Raw genomic sequence first — 25,850 nt, 5'->3', positions numbered from 1 at the left:
CCTCCCCCCCCCCCCCCCCCCCCCGCCTTCTAAGTGCTGTAACCACGCCTGATTATATTGGGGACTAGAGCTGCAGCTTCATGGTGAGCAGGTGCTCTACCAACTAACTAACTGCCCTGCGGCCCTAGCCCTTAATTTAGACATAATTTTTCTCTTGCACTGCCTGGACGAGAAGTTCAGGACTTGTTCAGGCAGCGGCTCTTGATTGATATTCTTTGGGGAGGCCGTGCACACTCTGCCAGCATTGTGAGAGCAGGGGTTAGCTGTGCTGTGACTGCAGAGATGGCGAGCCTGTGTTGCAGGGTGTTTAACTCACTGAGCATGTCTAGGAATGGATGTGCTCCTAGGTGGATTTGAGCTCTGTGATAAATTGCAGGTTTGTTTCCTCATGAGAGAAGCTTCTCCCAGTTCCCTCTGGAAGAATTAGATTCAATCCCATTTGAAATATTTAATTCTTTACCCCCATTTCTTTGCTTTTTTTTTTTAACATTTATTTCATGTACAATGTTCTGCCTGCATGTATGCTTACAGGCCAGAATAGGGAACCAGCTGTCATTATGGATGGTTATGAGCCACCATGTGGTTGCTGGGAATTGAACTCAGGACTTCTGGAAGGACAGTTGGTGCTCTCTCTTAACCTCTGAGCCATCTCTCCAGCCCTCTTTGCTTTTTTTGAACCTTTATTTTAGGTAAAATGTTGGGACATGGCCACTCTGGAGTGCTGCTGGACATTGCCTTCTCTTGGAGGGTTTGTCTACAGCCTGGCCTTTTCTCCTGTGGATGTGGGCTGCTTGGCCATAGGCGTTGGGGACGGCATGATCCGGGTGTGGAATACGCTCTCCATAAAGAACAACTATGAAGTGAAAAGCTTCTGGCAAGGAGTCAAGTCCAAGGTTACGGCGGTAAGGAAGCTTCTTGGAGATTTTTTTCAGATTCTTTTTAGACACTGCTGGAAATCAAAGGAGGTTTAAGGTATCTATGATGAAGCATGAACTTCTCACTGTGTAAGCTCTGAATGTTCTAGATTCTTCCATCAGTTCACAGAGTGTTGTGAAATCACTTAAATATTTGAAGCGTGTGGGGTTGGCCCTAGGTTGTGTTGACTGGTGAGGATGCAATGATTTTAGCTTTGTTTCTGTTTTTCTTACTACATTTATTTGTTTGTGTGTTGGGGGTGAGTTCTTCATATGAGTCTTGGGAGGTTGAACTCAGGTGGTAAAGCTTGAAGGCAAGCACTTTTACCTGCTGAGCCGTTAATGGCCCTTAATCTTGGTTTCTCTGTAGCTTTGGAGCCTGTCCTGGAACTAGCTCTGTAGACCAGGCTGGCCTCGAACTCACAGAGATCCGCCTGACTGCCTCCCGAGTGCTGGGATTAAAGGCATGCCACCACTGCCTGGCTCCTTAATCTTGTTTTAATCCTTTTTTTTTTTTATTAAATAATGAGAATGAAATGAAGAACAAAAAAGTGTTCCATGAAACAGCCAGGACTACATGCAGACTCCTTTCTGTGTACTCATCTCTCATCTGGAAACTTCTCTTGTAGCTCTGCTGGCATCCAAACAAGGAGGGCTGCTTGGCGTTCGGAACTGATGATGGAAAAGTGGGATTGTATGATACCTGTTCCAACAAGTAAGTATGGTGATCTCCCTCAACTTAGTGACCAGAACATCTGTGATGTAAGGTTCAACTTGGAGTCCATAAACACAATAAAGTTGTTTTAGAGTAGAATCTTTTGGCTCTGGTACTGAGGTTCAGAACTCAGAATTTTCTTTAAAAACTTTTTTTGTGAGGGGCTAAGACCGTAACTCAGTGGTGGAGACCTTGGCTCGCATGTGCAGAGTCCTGAGTTTAGTATCTGAGACTACAAACTGAGAAGTGCAGGTACATGTGCAGAGTCCTGAGTTTAGTATCTGAGACTTACAGACTGAGAAGTGCAGGTACATTGATTTCAGCATTTGAGAGGGAAAGGCAGAAAGATGAAGGGTTATATATAGGCCAGCTTGATACACACAAGAATCCCTGTCTCACAAAAGAATGAGGAGAAGAAATTAATTTTCCAGGGCACGACAGTGTAGCCTGACTGCTCTTTAGGAACCACAAAGATGGGCTGGAGAGATGACTCAGCAGTTAAGAGGACTGGCTGCTCTTCCAGAGGACCTGGGTTCAATTCCCAGCACCCATATGTCAGCTCACAACTGTTTATAACCCCAGTTTCAGGGGTCTGACAGTCTTACACAGACATATATGCAAACAAAACACCAAAAAAATAAACAAAAACCATTAAATAATTTAAAAAAGAAAAAACCACCAAGATAAACCTGTGACTTTTTGTATGAAAGTTTCCAGACACAAAGCTGAAAGAGTAGTGGAGAGACACACGTGTACCTTTTCTGTTTGATCTGTGGTTCTCCATGTCTTGTCTCGGGGATAGGGATATGGTTGACTTGGTAGAGCATTTGCCTAGCACCGAAAAGTACAAAACAAAGCTTGAACAGTGTGGCAATGAGACTGGGCATGGTGGTGCACGCTTTTAATCCCAGCACTTGGGAGACTAAGGCAGGTTGATTTCTTCAGTTGGAGGCCAACCTGGTCTATATAAAACAGCACTTTTCTCAGAATAAAAGCAAATACAATGTGAGGGTGCTATTGTGTGTACTTGTAAAGTCGTGTTGTGACTGAGAAAGTTTCAGACTTTTGTTATACACTGATGTCTGGACATAGACTTACTTCCTAGGTGAAAGGTTTTCTGTTTTCTGAGGTGATTTCCATTTGGGTTTCTGTGTCATGTTTGGTCATGTCTTAGCTGTGCTTTTCTCTGGAATACCCGCTTCTTTCCATAGAATTGGTGCATTCCTTAAACTATTACTTGCCTTAAACTAACTCCATAGCAGAGGCTGGCCTTGGCCTCATAGTCCTTCTGTCTCCACCTTTGATGTTCTAGAATTACAGGCATCCATCACCTTATATAATGTATTTACTTTAGTGATTTATTTGACTCATACTAAATCAGTATCACTTGTTCTTCTCTCTCTCTCTCTCTTTCTCTCTCTCTTTCTCTCTCTCTTTCTCTCTCCTCTCTCTCTCTCTCTCTCTCTCTCTCTCTCTCTCTCTCTCTCTCTCTCTCTGTCTTTCTTTTCCTTTTTGACAAAGCATCTCTATGTATCAGAGGCTGACCTGAAACTCATAGGGATCATCATATCATGCCTGACCTCTTTGATCTTTTCCGACCTGACTAGAGAGTTCTAGATTACATTTGGGGTTTGGGTTTTTGGCGCAGACTGTGTATTGGACACAGCTGACTACGGGTTAGACCTGCTTATTCGGTTCAGCAGCCCCTTGCCACACATGGCTATTGATACTGAAAGTAATTGAAATAACATGAGTTTAGAAATACAGGTCTTCATTTACACTGGCCACATTTCAAATCACAAGAGCAGCATGTGGCTGAGAATGCTCCTTTCTAACCGTGGGAATGGAGTGGAGCCAGGGTTTCATGGCGTAGGGAGAAGCAGGATGACAGTCTCCGTTTGTGTAAATAAAATTCTATAGGGACTCATCCGCACTCACTGATTGCATCCTGCTGTCTGCTTCCACACCACAGCACCCATGTGGCTGCAGCACCTGACCTGCTCACTGTCCCTTTATGGGAAAGGATACGAGATCCATTTCTACTGCGGAGCTACCCTGTCTGCATGTCTACCTCCCTCTGCCTTACCTCTTTCTGTCTTTCTTTTCTTTGCTGTGATAGGATCTTTTCTACTGCTGTGATAAGACACCATGACCAAAAGAAAGAGTTTAATTTGGGGTTCCCATGTCAAGAGGGTGAGTTCATGACCAGCTTGGCAACAGGCAGGCATGGCACTGGAGCAGTAACTGAGAGTTTACATCTTGACCCAGAAGCTAGAGGCAGGGAGGACTAACCTGGGAATGGAGCTGACTTTTGAAACCTCAAAGCCCATCCCCAGTGAGACACCTTCATCAAGGCTACACCTTCCCAAACAGGACCAAGAATTCAACCATAAGAACCTATTTGGACCACTCTCATTCAGACCACCGTAGGCCTCATGGATGCTAATCATCGAAGTTGATTCCCCAGTCTGGACGCAGTGCTTTAACAATTTATGGAGAACCTACATCTGTTTGACTATTTCTCCCTTTTTGCTTAAATACTGTTTTAAAGGGGTATATAACTAAACAAAACTATGTTGATTTAAGTAGCACTAAATTGTCCCATAAGTACTCAGTCTACCAGTAGATGAGCTCCTTCAACACGGTTCTGGAGTTCTAAATCCTTACCTAGACGATGATTGACACTGAAAGTCCTAACAGTGCTGTTTTTTCCCAAGAAGTCAAGCCTTGTCGCCCCTAAGAGCAAGACCCCTGGGATACAGTATTAAAAAAAAAAAAAAAAACCTTTAAGAGATCTGCCTCCTTTCAGGGTTTACTGCAGTTTAAGAGTATGGTACTGGCTGTGCTTGGCTTGGTGGTGTACACCTCTAACCCCAGCATTCAGAAGACGAGGCAGATGGATCTCTGAGTTACAGGGCATCCAGGTCCACATGAGGCCTGTCATCCCTCAGGTTAGGTGACTGGTTGTCACAGCCTCTGTACTCCTTCGTAGCTACAGAAATGCTAAATTTTTTTTTTCAAAGTACAGTCATTATTTTTTTTAATTTATTTATTATGTATACAATATTCTGTCTGCATGTATGCCTGCAGGCTAGAAGAGGGCACCAGACCTCATTACAGATGACTGTGAGCCACCATGTGGTTGCTGGGAATTGAACTCAGGACCTTGGGAAGAGCAGGCAATGCTCTTAACCAGTGAGCCATCTCTCCAGAAATGCTAAATTCTTGACGTTGCTTTGCTATTAGCTCTTTAAAGAGACAGAAGAAAAAATGATTCCAGCTGGCCAGCGGGGTGGGCAGTGCGTTCAGTGCTTGTTTTAGTGGTAGATATTATTACATGTTAAGTTTTGCTTTTTAATAACCAACTATTTGGGGCAAAATTAAATTGTTTTTCTTTAATACCAACAACTACATGTATGGAAGGACCTTTCAGAGAAAGATGGTCTGTTTTCTAGTGGGCCTCTTTATTCAAGTCTTCCTGTTCTCCCCATCCACAGACCTCCACAGATTTCAAGCACGTATCATAAGAAGACTGTGTACAGGTTGGCTTGGGGGCCACCAGTCCCCCCAATGTCACTTGGTAAGTGTCTTGATCATTCTTAACACACACGAGTGTATTCTTCCATTTTAATTAGAGCCTGAAGGCTGGTGTGTGTGTGTGTGTGTGTGTGTGTGTGTGTGTGTGTGTGTGTGTGTGTGTGCGCGCGCGCGCGCGCACGCACATAGGTGCACCATGCCTCCAGGATTCTGTGTGAGCAGCAGAGGTGGGTGATGTTGGAGATTAAAGGAAAAGCTTGACTCCCGCCTCCCCCAGCTCTGAAGTACTGCTCTTTTCTTCCACTACACAGAAGAACCTCAGACTGGGTGCTGGCCTTGGGTTGCTAAGGTCTCTGTCTTTCACTCCTATAGCTCTGCCCCTCCTTATTTTCCCACCCTGACTGCTGCTGATTTCCATAAATTAATGTCTTTCTTAATATCTTTTAAAATGAGTCAGAAGTTTTTCCACGTTCTTTCCTACTGTGCTGAAGGTAGCACTGGCTTTGTGTAGAGGGTTGTGTTGCAAACAGGAAATAGCTTTACAACTAAGGGCTGTGCTCTGAGACACAATCTTGGCCATGGGAATCCTGAACTCTGTTCACACAAGCCGTAAGATTCTCGTTTCTGGAAGAAAAACTACGTTGTCAGCTTTCATTTGAGACCATAGCGTTTCCTCTGATCACATCTTTAGTGTTAATGCTCCCGAATGTCAGAAGAGCCTTTGCAGTGAACACAGTATCTCAGGAGTGAACTGGTTTTCCTTCTTCTCACAGCTTTCCAGATTGGTAGGAGGGTGGCTTTACCCCAGCATGTTAGATCTTTCCCCACCCACAGCTGGGAGATAAAGCCGGATGTTAACCGTGGTGTGCTGTGCTAATGATGTACCTATGGAATTGCTACCCTGGGAAAGTGAGAAACTCAGGAGTTTTTCCTTCATAGGAGGGGAAGGAGACAGGCCTTCCCTCACCTTGTACAGCTGTGGAGGGGAAGGCATTGTGCTGCAACATAACCCCTGGAAGCTCAGCGGAGAGGCCTTCAACATCAACAAACTTGTGAGGGACACCAATTCCATCAAAGTAAGTTCCAGTGAGCTGGAGTCCACTCAGCTTCCTTTGGTTTTTCTTACTCAGGGCTTTCTGTAGATGCCTGTGATGTTTAGCCAGAATTCTCAGATAGTTGATAAAGCTATTGACGAATTTGTGGGTTGCCTGTTAGACCTTAGAGATATTTATCATTGAGTAAAGCAAAGAACTGTATGGGAGACTTACTTGCAATGGTAAGATAAAAAATCTTCCTCATCTTCACAGTAAAGCATCCTTTTGGTTTGGGTTTTTGGGTTGTTTGGTTGATTGGTTTGGTTTGGTTTGGTTTTTGAGACAGGGTTCATCATATGTAGTCCTGACTGTCCTGGAGCCCACTGTGTAAAACTCACCTAGCTGCCTCGCCTTTGCTTCTCAAGTGCTGGAGGAAAGGTGTGCATCCTTTTGAGGCTAGCCTTCCAGCTACAAGCGCCTGTTGGCAATGGTGTGCTCAGGCCTTGTCTGCTGTTTTCTTGTGGTATGGTGACTTCTTATTAGCCCAGGCTGACTTCCTGCTCCTCCTCCCCCAGCCTCCCAGGTGCTGAGGTTGCAAGGCTGTGCTCGCAGAGTCACACATGTACAGCAATACAAAACATTCTCTTGGGACCTTTGCCTAGATCTCACATCAAAACACATTTGCTTTGACTTTGTGTCATTGTATTTTATGACTCAACTATTTTAACTTTCTTTTTTGAGACAGGATCAAACATAACTCAGGCTGGCCTCAAGCTTGGTTCCTGCCTCTACCTGCCAGGTGCTAGCATGACAGGTGTGCTCCACAATGCCTGGCTTCTACAGTTGTCCTTAAGTCAAATCATAAATATTGAGATTTCCTTACCCTTGCAAATGAGCAGTTTTCATTGCTGCTTCCTGTTTTTTGTATGCCTATCACAAGGTAACATGATCATAAATCATATGCGATTGTATGCTTTCATTTTCTCCAATGTTGTCTGTGTGTTAACACCCAGTAATGAGCAAAATTCCTATCCTCACAAGGTTTTAGCTGAGTGACAGCTGAGTTTCTATATTAGAGTTCAAATGAGGATTCTGTACAGGAAATAGAAATTTGGAATCTCTTCACATAAATGACTTTGAAAAAGCTGTGGACGGGTAATAGAATAAACAAAAGAAACAAGTAAGAAAAATAGGGTCACGGGGCAAATGACATACACAGCAGGTGGAAGCGATTGCCACCCAGCCTGACTACCTGAGTTCTACATAGAGGCGGAAGGAGAGACTCTGATCCCAGAGCTGTCTTCAGATTTCTACACAATTGTATAATAAAATATTGTTAAGAAAAGGAAGCAGGAGGCTGAAGAGATGGCTCAGCGGTTAAGAGCACTGACTGCTCTTCCTGAGGACCCGGGTTCAATTCCCAGCACCCACATGGCAGCTCACAACTGTCTGAAGATCCAGTTCCAGGGGATCTGACACCTTCACACCAATGCACATAAAATAAAGTTAAATAAACCATAAAAAAAATTTAAGAAAAAAGAAAAGGAAGCAAACAGGCAAAATCCTGACAGGACCTGCGTGACAGCTGATTTGATTTCAAACTACTCATGGGGAAATGCTGGGGCATGTGCATTTCGCACAGGGGACTGTCTTTTGGTTAGTTTATTCTGTAAGGTGGAAGACTACAGACAGTACTTACCGGACTCTGTTCCATTTAAGAAGCTGCAGTCAGAGTACTTGTTCTCAGTAACTCTTTGGCTGAATGTGGTTAGTCTAGAAAACTGCCCTTCAAAATCAGAATATGTTTTGTTGGTTTTTTTTTTTTTTTTTTTGGTTTTTTCGAGACAGGGTTTCTCTGTGGCTTTGGAGCCTGTCCTGGAACTAGCCTGTAGACCAGGCTGGTCTCGAACTCACAGAGATCCGCCTGTGAGCCCTCTGCCTCCCAGTGCTGGGATTAAAGGCGTGTGCCACCACCGCCCGGCTCAAAATCAGAACATGTTTTAACCCCAGGGAATTTTTTTTTTTTTTTTTTTTTTTTTTTTGCCCTCATGATGTCATTGAATTGTAAGATGAAGAGCAGATGAAGTTTTTTACACCCATGCCTGGCTTGTTCTACTTTCTAGTATAAGCTGCCTGTGCACACAGAGATCAGCTGGAAAGGAGATGGCAAGGTCATGGCTCTCGGCAATGAAGATGGGTGAGTGTGTCTTTACAAAAAGTTGTAATATTGTAGCGTTCGCTAGCTGCCAAGGCTTTCTGCAGTGCCTAGTGGCAGTCCCATTGTGTTCTGTGTCACTGTGGACATCCTCGGCTCATCTGGACTCTATATCTCTGTGAAGACAGACTGTTTGAATCTTACAGCTCATTGACAGTGTCTGACTACACTGTGTTGGCTATTGGAGTCTCACTGTGACTCTAGGCACAGCCCAATTCTCTCAACCCCCCCTCCACCCTGAACCAGTTCCTGGTTCCTTGTGAGAGAAGGGCCTCTGCCAGGGATAGAGCGTGCCATGCTTTCTATCTCACCTTCCCTGCACTGAGGGAAGAAGGGGGGCTTGTAACTTGATTAGCTTTCATTCTCATCCTGCTGTCTTGTTCTAGGTCAATAGAAATATTCCAAGTTCCCAACTTGAAACTACTCTGCACCATCCAGCAGCACCACAAACTGGTGAATGCCATAGTCTGGCACCATGAGCACGGCAGCCGTCCAGAGCTGAGCTGCCTCATAGCTTCTGGCTCCAACAATGCAGTCATCTACGTGCACAATCTGCGAACTGTTCTAGGTAACACTGACCTCTGCTGGGATGATACAGGACTTCAGGCTAGCCTCCTATAGCCCAGGATGACCTGGAACCCCATCCTGCCTGTGCCTTCTAAGCTCTGGGATTGCAACCTTGTACTTCCATGTCCAACACTAATCTGGGATTCTATACCTAGGGGAAGATCCTTTAAATGAAGGTGAAATTATAGACTTTACAAATAGATTTTTTTTTTTTTTTGATGAGGGAATTTGTCACCAGGAGAACAGACTGTATTACCAAAAATGTTGGATTTCTTCAGGTAAAGGAATTGGTAGTGACTAGAAACACAGAACAGTTGTTTGGTCACTGTTCTGCGGTTTATCTGGTATTTCCTCATGGATAGCTTCAGATGATCTGTTACTACCTAGAGTACCATCAAGTGCAGGGATGTCCAGAGGGAGGTGCTCTTGTGTTGGCCTCTATCTACACATCTACGGTAGCCTGCCTGGAGGCCCTGTTAGTGAGCTACATTGTATTTTTATCTGTACTTTTGAGCAGATATCATTTCCTTCTCTTTTCTCTCTCCAAACCCTTCCGTGCACGCTCCTCGACTCTCTTTCAAATTCATGTACTTTTTTTCTTTAATTGTGGTTGCACATACATGTTCCTAAACATAAATGCAACGTTCCCGGTCCATTTAATGTTATTTATAGGTATATGTTTTAGGGCTGACAGTTTGGTGTTAGATAACCGGTTGATGTGTGCTTCCCTGAGAGAAGACCGTTTTCCCTTCCTCAGTGTTTCTTAGTTGCCGTTAGTTCTTTGTTTACTGTTGAGGCCTTGTAAGTTTTCTCCCTTCACCATTAGTCTATTAGTGTCCTATTTGTTCATGTTTGGGTAGCCATACTGGTGAAACTTTATGGTCTTTTCAAGGAGACACAGTCTCATGCAGATTCCCTGATCTCCAGCTCTTTTTTGTTGTTTGTTTGTTTGTTTGTTTTAAGATTTATTATGTATACAGTGTTCTGTTTGCACAGCATAAGAGGGCACCTGATAGATGTTTGTAAGCCACTATGTGGTTGCTGGGAATTGAACTCCGGATCTCCCATTCTGTGGCTCTTATAATCTAGTAAGCTATAGTAAGCTACATTCTTTTCTTTCTTTTTTGTTTTATTTGGGGTTTTTTTTTTTTTTTTTTTTTTTTGAAGGGTCGGGGGTAAGACAGGGTTTCTCTGTGTAACAGTTCTGGCTGTCCTGGAACTCGCTCTGTACACCAAACTGGCTTTATAACTCAGAGATTTGCTTGCCTCTGCCTCCCAAGTGCTGGGATTAAAGGTGTGCCACACACACACACACACACACACACACACACACACACACACACACACAACCCGGCTGAGCTACATTCTTACTGAAATCTCAAAAAGCCTTCCTTGCCTCTTGCCCTGTTCTGTCTTCCTGTGTATCCTTTCTGGGGCTGTTGATGTGACTTCTTCTCCTTGCCTTCTAGAGAGCAATCCTGAGTCTCCAGTAACCATCACAGAGCCCTTCCGGACCCTCTCAGGACACACAGCCAAGGTTACCAGCCTGGCGTGGAGCCCTCATCATGATGGAAGGCTGGTATCTGCTTGCTATGATGGCACAGCTCAGGTACTATGCGTCCATGAGCCTTTGTTACTTGGTGTGGGGGAGGGGTGGTAAGGGGTTGGTTTTTCTAAGCAGGGTTTCTCTGTGTAATAGCCATAGCTTTCCTGGAATGACTTATTGTAATTTAAACTTTCCCTTCTTCCCTCTCAGTTTTGCGTTGTTTTTATTCCCCTCCTGTCTACAGAAGGACTGTCTGAGCTAGAAGACATAGTTTCATCATAGCCCTTGACAGATCACTTTTGACTTATAGTCAGTGTCAGGAGTTCTGATTACTCTGTGTGGTGGACCCAAGTGGCCCAAAAAGTGTCCTTCAACCAAACCAACATAAAGATTTTAGCTAATTGTAGATACTCTTTTTGTTGTTGTTTGGGCTTTTGCTGCAGGGTTTTGTTATACAAGGCGAGCTGTCCTCAAACTCTCTATATTTTGATTTTGTTTAATTAACATTGTGTATGTGTTGGAGGAGACAGGAAAACTTACAGGAGTTGGTGCTCTCCTCCCATCTTGTAGGTCCTAGGGATTAAATTCAGATCATCAGAGTTGGCAACAAGGGCCTTTTCCACTGAGCCATCTCACCATCCTGTCCTCAAAGCTTTAATCCTTTTGCTTCAACCATCCGTGCTATAACTATAGGTGTGGGCCACATGAGATAGTGTTGTCTCATGAATGCATTAGGGACTTTGCAAATCATGTGAAAATTAAGGCCCATCATGAGTTTATTTTAATTGAGCAAAATTACAATCTAGAACAATATAATTATCAGTTGTTTGTCCTATCATACTAATGTTGGTTCTAGGTATGGGACGCCCTCCTGGAAGAACCTCTGTTCAATTTCCGAGGACATCGAGGCCGGCTGCTATGTGTGGCATGGTCTCCAGTGGACCCAGAATGCATCTACTCAGGTGCAGATGACTTCTGTGTATACAGGTGGCTGACCTCCATGCAGGACCATTCCCGGCCTCCTCAAGGTTGGTCAGGATGAGATTATGGGATCCCTTTTTCTCTGCCTCAGTAATTGTTGCTCTGACCCCACCCAGCATCATCCATCACGGTAAAATTGTAACAAGTGTGGCTGTGCTCTTCCCAGGGCTGTTAAACCTCATTATTCACTGGAAGGGCATTAGGAATGAAAGCACCTACAACATCTTATGCCAGAAAGAAAGGGTGTGCTCAAAGAACTGAGACACTTCAAAGTATTGGGAGCAGCTTGAAGGGTTTCTGGCTAAACAAAAGGGGGGACTATTGAGAGGAGGGGCCAGCAAGGTGTCTGCAAGTGGGGGGATTAGTCAGGATTCTCTAAAGGAACAGAACTGATATAATGGCACACACACATGCAACTTATTAGAGTGGCTGACAAGCTGTGGTCTGGGTAGTCCAACAATGGTTGTCTCCAGATGGAAAGACCAAAAATCCAGTAGTTCGGTCCAGTCCATAAGACGGGAAAGAGTGAGGGCAGCCAGGCAAAAGGTAAAGGCTTCCTTTTCCATGTCCTTTTATATAGGGTGCCACCAGAAGGAGTGGACCAGATTTTAATGTAAAAGATACTCAAATTAGTGTTGTCTTGGTCAGAAACTGGACACAATTCAAATGCCAATGAGCATATGAGTGTATCCTTACAGAAGAAATGTACATAGGCATAAGAAGGAAGTTGTAGGCTGCCCATGTGTACAGGCCTGCTTCAACCCCCTGAATAGAAACAAAGAGCGACTACTGATAAATGCAGCAAAGTTGATGAGTTTCTGACAGATTGCACTGAGCAGCAGCAGCCAGGCACAGGGTTTGTACTGTTTCTGTGAAACCCTAGGGCAGCTGAAACTCAGACTGGTGACAGGTTATCTACAGGGCAGGTGGGATCTGGTCTGTGCTGGAATGCTGAGTTCTAGTACCTTGAATCTTGAAAAGCAGTTGAGATGTGAAAAAATGATAAATAGACTGTAAGGAAATAATAAAAAGCTTTAAGGAAGAAAGAGGGCAGTGCTGGATGCTGCAAACTGGTCAGTGCCAGCTGCCTGGCAAGTGTGCTTTCAGGTACTGGATCACAGAGGTCTCTCCTGAGAACCAGTTCTGTCCAGCGGTGCATTCCAGCCAAGGAAGTCACAAGTGCCCACACAGTGGCACAGTGACAATCCCAGTCAGGAATCTGATGGTGGAACTAGGGAGTCCAGAAGTGTGGTAATGGACAACAGACACTGTCGGGACACCCTCTGGTCATCTAATTAAAATAGCCAAAGGACAGATAAAAGTCATGTGCTGTCTACCTCCCAGGTACCCTGGAGGAGCAGTTTCTCTGCGACCAGTTGAAAATGTAGTCTGCATCCCTTAAATAGTGTGGGCAGACATGAGTGGAATTAATGGACTCCCAGGGCTGATGGGGGTGTAGCTGTGAAGGCATGGAGAAGGCAGGGGGTGTGTAAAGACTGTCAGAAGAGTGGTGTATGGTTCGAAAGGATTTTGCCAGGATGCTTCTGGCCCACAGTGTGTATTTTAGTCTATTATTTTTATTGTGGTCTTTGTAGGGAAAAAATGTGTTGAACTAGAAAAAAAACGGCTCTCTCAGCCTAAGCCAAAGCTTAAAAAGAAGAAAAAACCTACCCTGCGACTACCTGGAAAGCAAGATTCATCCATTGTCACTGAAGATGAGAGTTCAAGGGAGACCTCAGGACCTGTTGAGAATGGTGTGTCGGACCAGGATGGTGAGGAGGAAACCCAGGAGCCAGAGCTGCCACCATCTCCAGTGGGTAGGTATTTCTAAAACACCCATCTCACTGGTGTATTGGTGTGGCAGGTCTTCCTCTGTGTGCAGCTTCTGCGTCAACTGAGACTTTGCAAACATGGTAGTGTTGTTTAAAGGGGTTTCGTTCAGTTTTTAATATTGATCTTCGTTTCATGTGTATGACTATTTTGCCTGAAACTATGCCTGTGTACCACAAGAGTGCCCATGGAGGCCAGAAGAGAGCATTGGACCCCCTAAAACTGGAATTATGGGTGTGGGGAACTGAACCCAGGTCCTCTGCAAGAACAACCAGTGCTCTTAACCTCTGAGCCCCCTCTCCATATCTTTAAAAGGTTAAGTCGAAATACCACCTTATTGTTGTTGTTGTTATTGTTGTTTTTATTGAGCTATTAAATGCCACTTTGAAGTGTTACAAGAGCTATAGTACATGACTGGGGAGGAGTCAATAGTACACAGAAGCTTCAGCTGTTCAGGGTAAGACACAGGGCACAGTGAGACAGGGCAGTGTGCATAGGCATGAGTGGAGAGGAGGGCACATCTGTGTCCCTTTAACAACTGACCTTTAAAACGTTCCAACTTATATGGGAAAGGTAAGTTTCCCCTGCGCCGGATGATATCTTAATCATTGTTGTGTTGCTGTAAAGAGACACCACGACCAAGGCAAGTCTTATTTAAAACAAGACAAAACATTTCATTGGGGCTGAGTGACTCAAGTGTTTGCTGCACAGTCCTGGGTTTGATTCTGGAACCCATGGAAAGATGGAAGGGAGACCTGACTCCAAAGAATTATCCTGACCTCCACATTCACCACAGAGCACATACAGTGATAATGATTTTAATTCCTTTGTATCATATAAGGGCTACACAAAGTGTCCTGTGCTTCTGTTGGTTAGAAAACAGTTTGTGTGCTTAGGATTGTGACTGTCACATGTACCTGCTGTGTTCTGTGATTGAAGCTTTTTCCTGTTTGTACAGTGAAGCTTCAGTTCCCTAACAAGTGACTCACCAGTAAGCAGGGTTTCCAGGTCAAATGTCAGAGTTCTGAATAATAACCTTAGAGACTCCCGTGCAGCAGGTGAGGCCTGAGCACCTGCACTGCTTGTCCAGGGCACAGTGGCTGGAATTGCATTGCTGAGCCTGGGAATGCTGGTTTTTGGTTTTTGTTTTGCTTTTTTGTTTTGTTTTTCCTTCAAGACAGGAAGTGTGTAATAACCCTATCTGTCCTAAAACTAGACCAGGGTGGCCTTGAACTCACAGAGAACCACCTTTCTCTGCCTCCTAAGGGCTAGAATTAAAGGTATGGCCACCACAGCCCAACTCACCTGTTAAAATGCTCTTATAGCAACAACTAGACTCGGACAGTGTGTTTTGAAACAGGGTCTCACTCTGTAACCACAGTTGATTGTCCTGGGACTCACAGTGTAGCCTAGGCTGGCCTCAACCTATAGTGATCCTGCATCAGTGTCCAGAATGCTGAGGTTACAGGCGTGGGTTCCCTTGCCCTCCGCCTTTCTATATTGTTCTCGTCTCAAACCTTTTCTGTTCTTTTTCCCTTGTAGTTTCTGGTGAAGCTGTTTCCTGCATTGCTGTTTCCTTAGGTGTTGAAAAGTCAAAAGTCACAGTTAATAGCAAAGCCACCTTACTGAAAAAGGAGCCACCCAAAGAGAAGCCAGGTCAGTATTTTTTACCTGACATTCCTAAGACCTTCTGTGCCCACGAGAGAGCCTTTTGTGTAAGCCTGGGATGTTTGGATTGTGCTGTTGGAGATCATTTTATTTCTTGTTTTTTTTTTTTTTTCACATTGCTTAGCACTTGAAATGTCTTACAGTTGGTGGTACCACTTGTGAATGTTAGCAAGATCGTTTTGCATGTTTTTTGACTATGCACCAGCCAGCAAGGTATAAAAGCTGCTGTCTGGGAGTGGCTTGTTCCGTGCCACCTTCCTGTAGGCCACACCCATACTGCCCACATTTGCGTTCCTTCAGCTCTGTCTGTGGTCTGTTTTTCTGAAATTATTGCTGTTGTTTCATTTCAGAAGCCTTACTCAAGAAAAGGAAGACTCGCTCCATGCTCCCCCTGAGCACAAGCTTAGACCACAGGTCCAAAGAGGAACTCCATCGAGACTGTTTGGTACTAGCAACTGCAACACATGCCAAAGGTACCAAGCGCTGCTCCTTGCACCTGTGTGCTTACAGTTGATGGTGGTACTGTGTGTTAAGTAAATGAGCAGGTGTCTAAGATTATTACTTCCTGGACTTTTTCCCCAGCTTCCCTTGTCTTTGACCTCCCTGCCCCCCTGCCATGCCCCTATCTTGCGGCCACTGCTCCCAGTATCCCATCTGTCACTGTTACCCAGCCAACCATCTTTGACATTTGGCCAAGCACCTACACATCTATTTTCCAGTCTACCAGTGTCTTTAGGTAAAAAAAAAAATCCTCATTAGAGATGCTCCGTAATGTGGCAGTTACTTTAACATATTTGATGGTGTTTTATTTTTTAAATGGTTATTGGTTTTGTTTGCTTGTCATAGTCCAGTATTTGGGTGTTTTTATTATGAATTTGATGTGTTGAAAAAAATAACACAGTTTTTAAAAATCTTAAAGAGAGTGAGTCCCCCTGCTCATTCCACCACTGTTTTCTCTTGTGCTTTTTGTGGGTATGACTTGTTTTGGGAATTTTGAGATGATCTAGAGTCTCCTTGGCTAACAGCTAAACTTACTGGAAAGTAAGGACTTTTTACATTCTCAGGTGGGGTCCCAGGGCCTTGCACATGCTAGGCAAGTCCTTTATCATTAAGACGTGCATAAACATAATTGACTGTTTTGGTTTTGGTTGGTTGGTTGGTTGGTTGGTTGGTTGGTTGGTTTCTCAAGACAGGGTTTCTCAGTTGGGCGGTGGTGGCGCACGCCTTTAATCCCAGCATTCGGGAGGCAGAGGCAGGTGGATCTCCGTGATTTTGAGGCCAGCCTGGTCTACAAGAGCTAGTTCCAGGACAGGCTCCAAAGCTACAGAGACAGGGTTTTTCTGTGTAACAGTCCTGGCTGTTCTGGAACTTTCTTTGTAGACCAGACTGACCTCAAACTTACAGAGCTCCTACTGCCTCCTGAGTGCTGGGATAAAGGTGCACACCTGCGTGCTTGGCTCCTAGAGGACTCTTAATACATTCTGGTTAATCTTCTAACAGAAATTTAAAAGGCATGTTGAATTTGGAATCCTCTTTTTTTTTTTTTTTTTTTTTGGTTTTTCGAGACAGGGTTTCTCTGTGGCTTTGGAGCCTGTCCTGGCACTAGCTCTGTAGACCAGGCTGGTCTCGAACTCACAGAGATCCACCTGCCTCTGCCTCCCGAGTGCTGGGATTAAAGGCGTGCGCCACCATCGCCCGGCTGGAATCCTCTTATACTGTTTTTCCCTCAAGCTTTTGTCAGCACAAACTATAAAATGGTATTGACTCATTGGATTCTTCCCAAGCTGACTTTTAAAAGCTCCAAACTGTCTCTGTCACTAGCAGGAGGTACAGGGTAGAGTAAACGAGGACCTGGAATGTGGATTTTTGTCTCTGAAGTAGGTGTTGGGGCATGTGTCCAGAAGTTACTGGACGAAACCTGTGGCTGTTACTTTTTCCATTTTAAATTAGCAGAGCTAAATGAAGATCTGTCTGCTGACCTTGAAGAACGATTCCACTTGGGCCTCTTCACAGACAGGGCTACTCTGTACAGGATGATGGAAACAGAAGGTGAGGCCTGCTCAGTCTACGTGGCCCTATCTCTCCTTACTCTCCCTAATTTTGACACATGCCTCTATGTGGCTGCCAGCCTGTGCATTGCCATGCCATGCAGTTTAATCTGTGTACAAACATGTTGCCATCTAAGCTACTCCCTTATGTACTTTATGTGGTCATCAGACTCCAAACGATAGCCTCTAACTGGTGCAGTGCTCTTGAGGACTACTGGTGACAGTGGTCAGCTGGGCTCCAGCCCCATTCATATATGCTGGGTTCAGATATATATATGTCCATGGTTCAGATCTATAATCCTAGCACTCTGGAGGCTAAAGCAGGAGTATCACAAGATTGAGGCCATCCTGTATGTCCATCTTGTAAGTTCTAGGGCAGCCTGAGCTATGAGGAGACTTTGTCTTTAAATAAATAAATAAAATAAAAAGCTAGGGAGCAGAGGGATGGCTCAGCAGGTAAAAGTGCAATCATCAGAACATGTATAGCTTGCACTCATCCTAACACTCTACAAAATGGGAAACAGAAGAGGATGAGCTGGAGCATAGTGCAGAAACAGAACCCCTATCTCCAAAGCAAAGTGAAAGGGAAAATTTAAAATTGGTCCTGGAGAAATGGCTCAGCAACTAAAACACTGACTGCTTTTGGAGGACTCGGGTTCAGTTCCCAACACTCACATGGCAGCTCGCATCTTTCATTAATTCCAGTTCCAGAGCTTCTGACACTCTCACACAGACATACATGCACACAAAACACCGATGAACATAAAATAATTTTTTTTAATTAAAAAAAATCCCTCAAAGTCATTTTAGTAGATGGCTTGCTGATCGGTAAGTGACTATATACTTCTTTTCCACTGTGACCTTTGTTTTATAAAACAGCTTTCAAACTCTGTCTCCTCTACACAGGAAAAGGCCACCTGGAGAGTGGCCACCCTGAGCTTTTTCACCAGCTCATGCTCTGGAAAGGCGATCTGAAAGGTGTCCTCCAGGCAGCAGCAGAGAGAGGAGAGCTTACAGACAGCCTCGTGGCTGTGGCACCAGTAGGTATGTGCTTCTTGGGGAAGTGTGTTGCTTTCTAGAATATGCCATTAAAGATGCCTCAACACTGGTATGGTGATGCACAGCCAGCACCCGGGAGGCCGGGGCAGAGGAATCACCAATTCAGGGTCAAAAAGAAAAAAAATGACTTGGCAGTGCTTGCCTTAAGCTTAAAGCACTTAGAAATAGATGATGTACAGAAGCTAACTCTGCAGCAGTGGCAAAGGCTGGGGACACATCCCCCACTGGGTTTTGTCAAGACAGAGGAGCGGTAGCCCTGTGCTCTGTAAAGTGGGAGATTCATTTTGCTCACAGTTCTGGAGGTTTGGGAACCAAAGCCAGCATTGCTCAGTGGTGGGTAGCAAAGGTACCACAGAGGTCAGAATAAAGATAAGACAGGGACAGGGCAGGCTGGTTTTGTGGGCAAGGCAGATTGAGCCAAGCCTTGCTCTGTATCTAACAACTCATGGGGATTAGTCAGCTCCACAGATCAGCAGTGGACAATCTTCCCAGGAATGCTGTCCTATGTGTTAATTAGTATCCACCAGTCCCCAGCTCTGGTGATGCCTCTAGCACATAAATCAGTGGTGGGCATACCACATCTTGAAGGACAATTGGACCATATGTGATAAATTTGAAAATGTTTCAAACCTTTGGCCCAGCAGTTCTGATGATAGAAACTAAACAGTACTCACTCTCAGAGACATAGCAAAAGACCATAAAGACCTACATGGCCATAAGTAAGAGCCCTGTCAAGTCATGTACACAGCTAGAATAGAAACCCTTACAAATACCCAAAGACTGGGGCAGCCTTGTACGTCCTTAATGTGAGTGAGCTCTTAATGCAGGCAGCTAACATGAGCCTGGGAGCGCTGATCCATGCTGTAGTTTGAGATTAGGAAATGAAGAATTATGGCCCAGCTTAAGGAAGTACAAGAAAGTCCCCTAATGCCCTTAAAAGACCACCATTCGTCCGCCCCCCCCCCCCCAAACACGATCATCTCTATTGGAGATGTAGTAGAAACTGCTGGGTGCCAACTGAACATGGTGTTGTATACTAACCCCAGCTTCAGGGGGCAGAGGCAGGTGGGTCTCTGAATGCCAGGTCAGCCAGGGCTACGCAGTGAGACCCTGTCTCGAAAGAACAGCTGCTGAGAGTGACAGTGAAAAAGCAACCGTTTATCACCAAAGTGCAATGATGAAGTACACAAAGGAACTTTGATGACACCAGCCTTGCCCAGAAAGAGGTGGAGGAGGACGGTGAATTAAAAAAAAAAAAAAAATCTGTCTGAGAAATGAATACCTTCGAATGGGGCATCATGATTGACACATCTCTATGGCTGTGAGGTGGAGCCATTGATGTTGTGGTGAACTTGTACGTGGGCCACATAAATCAGAATGTGTGCTGGGTCTCAGCACCCCAGCCAGAAGCTCTCTTTAGACAGTACCCTCAGCAGAAGGCATGCATGGCCTTGCTGTCACTGTCTGCTCCCACTCAGAAGTGTCCCCTGAACGTCTTTTCGTGTTTATAGAGCAAGTCAAAGAATAATTCCTGTTTCAGAATATGGGTGTGGGGAGGGAGTTGAAGCAGAAGGGCTGCATAGCATTTGAAGTAGTGCCTGATGGTTCTGCCTACTGGATTGATGAAATGGCATTTTTGACTCGTGTACCTCCTTTGATGGACCTTCTTCCTTTTTTCCCACCTTTAAGCTGGCTACAGTGTGTGGCTGTGGGCCGTGGAAGCCTTTGCCAAGCAGCTGTGTTTCCAGGATCAGTATGTCAAGGCTGCCTCTTACCTGCTGTCCATCCACAAAGTGTATGAAGCTGTGGAACTTCTCAAGTCAAATCATTTCTACAGGTCTGTGCGGTGGGGGTTTGGTGGCTCATAAAGGGAGCTCCTCTAAAGATTTTCTTTATGTGTATGTGTGTGTGCACATGATCTCACGGGGGCCAGGGACAGTGGATCCCCCTGGAACTGAACTTACAGGAGGTTCTGAGCTACCCAGCATGCTGAGACCCAAAGTTGGATCTACAGGAAAGCAGTGAGTGTTCCTAACTGATAAGAAATTTCTTACCACTGCCCCTCCCCCCCTTTTAAGAAAAATCTAATGTTCTAGTCTTAGGGTTCCTACTGCTGTGATAAACACCATTGCCAAAAGCAACTTGGGGAAGAAAGGGTTTACTTCAGCTTACAACTGTAGTCCCAACTGCTAAGGGAAGTCAGGGCCAGAACTCAAGGCAGAACCAGGAGGTAGGAACTGAAGCATAAGCCACGTGCCTCTTGGCTTCCTCAGTTTGTTTAGTTTTTTGGTTTTTTTGAGACAGGGTTTCTCTGTATAACAGCCCTACCTCTCCTGAGACTAGCTCTGAAGACCAGGCTGGCCTCGAACTCACAGAGGTCCGCCTGTCTCTGCCTCCCAAATTCTGGAATTAAAGGCGTGCGCTGCCACCACCCGGCTTCAGTTTGTTTTCTTATATAGCAGGACCAGCTGTTCAGGGGTGGTACCATATGTGATAGACTGGGCTCTCCCCTGTCAATCATTGATCAACCTTATCTTCAGGCCAGTCTTATGGAGGCTTTTTCTCAGTTTAAGACTCTCTCTTCCCAGATTATCTAAGTTTGTGTCAGGTTGATAAAAGCCAGCCAACACAGTTCTCGGTTTAGATGAAAGGCCTGTCTACTGTTCTGTGTTGAGGGTGACTAGTGTCTCTTTTTCAGTGTAGCACTATGTCAGCCACAGTGGAGAATGACCATTCTAGACAGCATTCTTGGCTCTCTCCGTCGTTTCGCCATGGCTGCCATCAAGTGGGGATGTTTAAATTGGTGATATTTAATATTAATTTGCTATGGTTGGCATGTATCTGCACACCTTGGTGTTTGTTTCCTGTTTTGTCGAGTTTATCTCTTTTTCTGTTTTATTTTAGATTGACTATTTTTTGTCAGGTTCCAGTTCTAACTTTAGTTACATCCTCTTAAATTTATTTCTTTTAATGTGTGTAGATGTTTTGCTCATATTCTTTCTTTTTGTTTGGTTGTTTGTTTTTCGAGACAGGGTTTCTCTGTGTAGCTTTGGAGGCTGTCCTGGAACTAGCTCTTGTAGACCAGGCTGACCTCAAACTCACAGAGATCCGCCTGCTTCTGTCTCCCAAGTGCTGGGATTAAAGGCATGAGCCACCACCGCCCCGCTTGTTCACATTCTTGTCTGTGCACCAGGTGTCTGCCTTGTGTTTGAAGAGGCCAGAAGAGGGCATTGTGTCCCCTGGAGCTGGTGTTACAGGTGTGTGGATGCTGGGAATTGAACCCAGATCCTCTGGAAAAACAGCCAGTGCTCTTAATCACTGAACCATCTCTTTAGCCATTGATTCCCCCTGACTTCCCCCCTTTTTTTGAGTAGTATGTTCTACTTGTGGTAATTCCCAAAACTTCTTTTGTGTATGAAAGCCTACAGTTTCACCTTCATCTTAAGAGATCTTTTCCTAGTTTAGAGTCCTAGATTGCTTCCAGATGTGGTGGTGTACACCTGTAATTCTAGCATCTTGAGGAATAGGAACCTAAAAGGATCCTATACTGCAAATTTTCTTTCTACTGTTTTTGACTTAGATACTTTTGTATGTAACCCAGGCTGGCCTTAAAACTCCTGCCTTAGTTTTCCAGGTGCTTAAATTACAGGTGTGCACTCCATGCCGGCTGTATTTTCATCTGTTCTGCAGAACAGTGGAGTTTTCTCTGTTCAAGCCTTTCATTATCACTGATTTTCAGTAATGTGATGATGTATTATGGTGAAGTTGTCCTTTTGTTTATCTTGTGTGGCTTTTGTTGTCCTCCTTTAGAGAATGCTAAGTTTCATTGTGACTCACCTTGATCTTTTTGGAAACAGGGAACAAAATGGTGCTAGCCTCAAAATCTGTGGCCATGTTGTCTGCTTCTAGAGTGCTTGCACGCCTTCCCCTTATTTCAGAGGCAGATTTAGAGAAGTCTATACTATGAACTGGTATGGGCCTCCTACCTTCTGATGCTTCTGTTGCAGGCTTTGCTTAGTGAACAAGTCACAGCAAGCTCTGAGCATCATTCAGCTCCAGTCACCCTACTTGTTCTTTGTTTGGCCTCTCAGAGTTTCCAGCTTGGCCAGAGACCCAACAGGATCCACAAGCAGAGCAGAGCTCTGGCCACCTCTTTGTGTGAACAGCTTCCTCCTCCTCTGGTTTAAAGGACTATGCCTGGAAGTCAATCCCCAGGTTATTCATATCTCTCTTTCTCTTTCGGGATACAGTTTCCTTGTGCAGCTCTGGCTGTTCTGGAACTTGTTTCTCAGACAAGACTGGCCTCAAACTCGAGGTCTGCCTGCCTCTGCCACCCGTTTTGCATTGCTCTTTAGATCATTTCTGTCCCTGCTACAGCTTTACAGAGTGCCTCAGTGGGCAGCTCAAGCTGAATTGCACTTGGAAGATGTTTGCCAGGTGACACAGACCCACCACATACCGAGATGATTTGTGAGGAGCCCCACAAGTGTCACACTCTTTAGTCTTGGGTCACTTTCACTGGAAAAGTTTTCAACTTTGGGATGCTCTGAGTCCCGAGTGTCAGGTCCACTTTTCTCCAGGAAAGTATAAACTTTATCATTGGAAACATAAAATGACATGCTTTACTTGGTTCACTTTTGAGAAAACAGCTGTAAAATACTCAAAGCTAAGTTAGTTTTGTTTTTTGAGACAGAGTCTCACTTTAGCTCCAGCTCTTCTAGAACTCCCTATGTAGGCCAGGCTGGCCTCAAATTCCCAGAGATCTGGCTGCTGCTTCCTTCTGTGTGCTGGCACTAAAGATGAGCTCCACTGAGCCTGCCAGTGCTTTTTAATAAGTGAGAGTTTTCTTGAAGAAAGCAGCTAGCTAGGGATAGAGAAATGACTCAGTGGGCAGTGTGTACGAGTGTTTGCCCTGCAACAGGAGATCCATGTTTACATCCCAGGACCCAGCGAAAAGCATGGCTGCCTATGCCTGTGACTCCAGCATCAGCAGGTGGGACTAGGAGGATTCCCAGGAGCTCACTGACCAACCTAACCTATCTTAAGAGAAATGTGATAGCTCAGCAGTTAAAGCCTCTTGCTGCCCAGCCCATGGACCGAGGTTTGATTCCCAGAACCCATGCAGAAGGTCTTACAGAACTAACTCCTGCAGGTTTCCTGACCTCCACACTCATGCCCTGTACCTGCACAGCCACAGCAATCTAAAGGAAGGGGAAAAGTGAAAGAAGACGTGTGTACGTGGGCACAGGTGCAGACACATGCACCACACACATTTACACACACACACACACACATTCACATACACACATATACTCAAATGCTAGAAGTAAAAGGCAGCTAGTCAGTTTGTAGTGTACTCTTACAAATTTCCCCAGAGATGACTGGCATGATTCGGAATGATGTCAGGAAGAAAGCGTTCTTGCCATTTTGTCATGGTGAAGGTCTAAAATGCAGATGGGAGGAACTAGTGAAATTAATCAGTTGGCTGCCTCTCCAGGCACTCACTGTTTTTCATTGGTAGCCTCATGTGGAGGAACCCTTGCTGACTGACTGAATTATGTGCTTTTGCTGTTAGAGAAGCTATCGCAGTTGCCAAGGCTCGACTGCGCCCTGAAGACCCCGTCCTGAAGGACCTGTACCTCAGCTGGGGGTCTATCCTGGAGAAAGATGGCCACTACGCAATCGCAGCCAAGTGGTAAGCAGAGAGGCTGAGGCTAATTTAGTACCTGCCTTGAGCACAACAGAATGGACAAACTCAGTGTAGAAGTGGGCACCGTGACTGGAAATGTACAAAGAAAGGAAAATTCAACCCAGCTGCATGTTCCACAGTCACCCGAATTCGCACAGGCAGGCAGGCAGACTTGAAGGTTATGCCTGTTTGCATTGATGAGATAAGCAGAGTTTGGGGGTGAGTCCTCTGGGTCAGTCAGCACAGTGTACAGACCAACAGCATGTGGCCATCCTACCTCGGTCTCCAAAGATGCAGCCAGAGCAGGGCCACCAGGATGGACAAAAGAGGGTTAGAAGGGCGGCATGGCTGGTAACTGGGTTTCATTCTTGCCACAGCTACTTAGGAGCCACTTCCGCCTACGATGCAGCCAAAGTTCTGGCGAGAAAGGGAGACGCAGCCTCACTCAGAACAGCTGCAGAGCTGGCTTCCATAGCAGGAGAAAGTGAACTGGCTGCTTCCCTGGCTCTCAGATGTGCCCAAGAGCTGCTTCTGGTGAAGAACTGGGTGGGCGCGCAGGAAGCCTTGGGGCTGCATGAAAGCTTGCAGGTCAGTCTCTGGAGCCTGAGGATGGGAGGGGCCCTGGGTCCCTCTCTGGTCAGACACCCCCAATAGACAAACTTCCGGTTCAGGAAGTGACTCTAGAAGTTTCCAGAGGCTGTGATGGCTCTCCTCTCACTGAAATACTACAGCTTGCTGATGACTGTGTTGGGGATAAGAGATGCACCGCTGTTCACAGTGATCTCTACTGCTTACAAGTGTGTGCAAACCCTCTGAACCACTGCCAGTATGCCAGCACCTGGGCAGTGTCCAGAGTTCCTACATTTGCACTGTCTCCCTGGGGTCGGGGGGAGTGGTTGACCTCTGACAGGAAGATCATGGTGGGTAACAGGCATGTCTGGTTTCTGGAAAGCTTTGTTCCCATGTGGCTAGAAATGACCCAAGGGCTAAATAAATGTAGCCTAGTGGCAGCTCGTTTCCCTGGCAGGTTCCCAGGTTCCATTCTCAGCACTTCAAGTAATAGCAGCAGTGTTAATGAATAACAGACCCTAGGAGCTGTGCATGCACACAGCAGATTTCACCGACATGTTCATGTTCGCATACTACATGCTTTGGCCATACTCAGACCCCACTGCCACCACTGTTTTTCTAACACATGAGAACTGAGGTCTAGCCTGTAGTCCAGGTTTACCATAAATACAGCCCAGGATGGCCTCAAACTCAAAATTATACTATCTCAGTCTCCCTGAGTTGGCATTCCAGGTGTGAGCCACCTTGCCAGTTCTGACATGGACTGTTCACTTTCTCTATCACAGGAATAAGGCTTAAAAACAATGCCCAGCTGAGTGTTTAGAGCCCAGGGAAGACACATAGGTTAGCTTTCTCAGAGCTGGAAGATAAAGCCACCAAGTATATTCATTATAACATTACCAAGTCTAGGCAGAGCCACTTACCTACAGCTCAGAAAAGGCTTTCCCAATAGTTCTGTAGCGTTTCATTCTCTATCTGAAGCAGCGTCCTCAGCAAAGAAAAAATCAAAATAGCCCTGTGGCTTTTTGGTCCACACTCTGGTAAGGGTCATTCTGACTGGTGTACAGCTGCCCTCTAGGCTTAATTGAGGACTTCTCAGGGTGCACCAGGCATCTTGTGGCAATGAGAAATCTAACAAATAATAATTTTCCAGAGCTTTTCTCAGTATTTTTGTTGTTAGTGGATTCCCTACTTAGATGTGGCCTGAGCCTTCCCAGCTCCTGAGTCTACCAAGCTCACCTATTCCAACATCACTGCACTGTCGGCGAGAGGGTGCCTGATGCTTAGGGCTAAAGGGTGGACCTAGGTGTGGCTCCCAGATAGGATCCTCTGTTACAAACTTTCCTGGACTACAAAAGACCTGCAGAGCCCTTGCCTGTCCCCTGTCACGTGGCTCCAGTGAAGCTTGGGTGCTGTGGGTTCAGATGGGTGTGCCGTCATCCATGTTTTCATGTATCATACCTCTTTGTTGCTGAAT

At 45.3% G+C, this 25,850-nt stretch overlaps 1 protein-coding gene across 7 annotated transcripts in view; it reads left to right on the top strand.

Annotated features, from left to right (window-relative positions):
• The window catches only part of Gemin5 (gem nuclear organelle associated protein 5), a 46,136-nt gene that overhangs the window by 12,261 nt on the left and 8,025 nt on the right, over positions 1-25,850 (top strand). For 4 of the 7 annotated variants that reach the window (XM_050157627.1, XM_050157625.1, XM_050157622.1 and 1 more), the window contains exons 8-23: positions 690-902; positions 1,544-1,629; positions 5,127-5,209; positions 6,106-6,242; positions 8,324-8,397; positions 8,802-8,983; positions 10,452-10,591; positions 11,385-11,556; positions 13,105-13,326; positions 14,882-14,995; positions 15,358-15,480; positions 16,958-17,056; positions 17,962-18,099; positions 19,804-19,951; positions 23,690-23,809; positions 24,181-24,391. In XM_050157627.1, the coding sequence (XP_050013584.1) occupies positions 690-902; positions 1,544-1,629; positions 5,127-5,209; positions 6,106-6,242; positions 8,324-8,397; positions 8,802-8,983; positions 10,452-10,591; positions 11,385-11,556; positions 13,105-13,326; positions 14,882-14,995; positions 15,358-15,480; positions 16,958-17,056; positions 17,962-18,099; positions 19,804-19,951; positions 23,690-23,809; positions 24,181-24,391 (2,262 nt within the window). The remainder of the gene's footprint in view (positions 1-689; positions 903-1,543; positions 1,630-5,126; positions 5,210-6,105; positions 6,243-8,323; positions 8,398-8,801; positions 8,984-10,451; positions 10,592-11,384; positions 11,557-13,104; positions 13,327-14,881; positions 14,996-15,357; positions 15,481-16,957; positions 17,057-17,961; positions 18,100-19,803; positions 19,952-23,689; positions 23,810-24,180; positions 24,392-25,850) is intronic. The other 3 variants (XM_050157628.1, XM_050157626.1, XM_050157624.1) reach the window with 1 other exon arrangement.

The sequence above is a fragment of the Alexandromys fortis genome, unplaced genomic scaffold (assembly GCF_014885135.2).
Source record: "Alexandromys fortis isolate MF-2015 unplaced genomic scaffold, M_Fortis_MF-2015_v1.1 scaffold_103, whole genome shotgun sequence".
NCBI classification, from domain to species: domain Eukaryota; kingdom Metazoa; phylum Chordata; class Mammalia; order Rodentia; family Cricetidae; genus Alexandromys; species Alexandromys fortis.
This window is presented reverse-complemented; position numbering and strand designations above follow the sequence as displayed.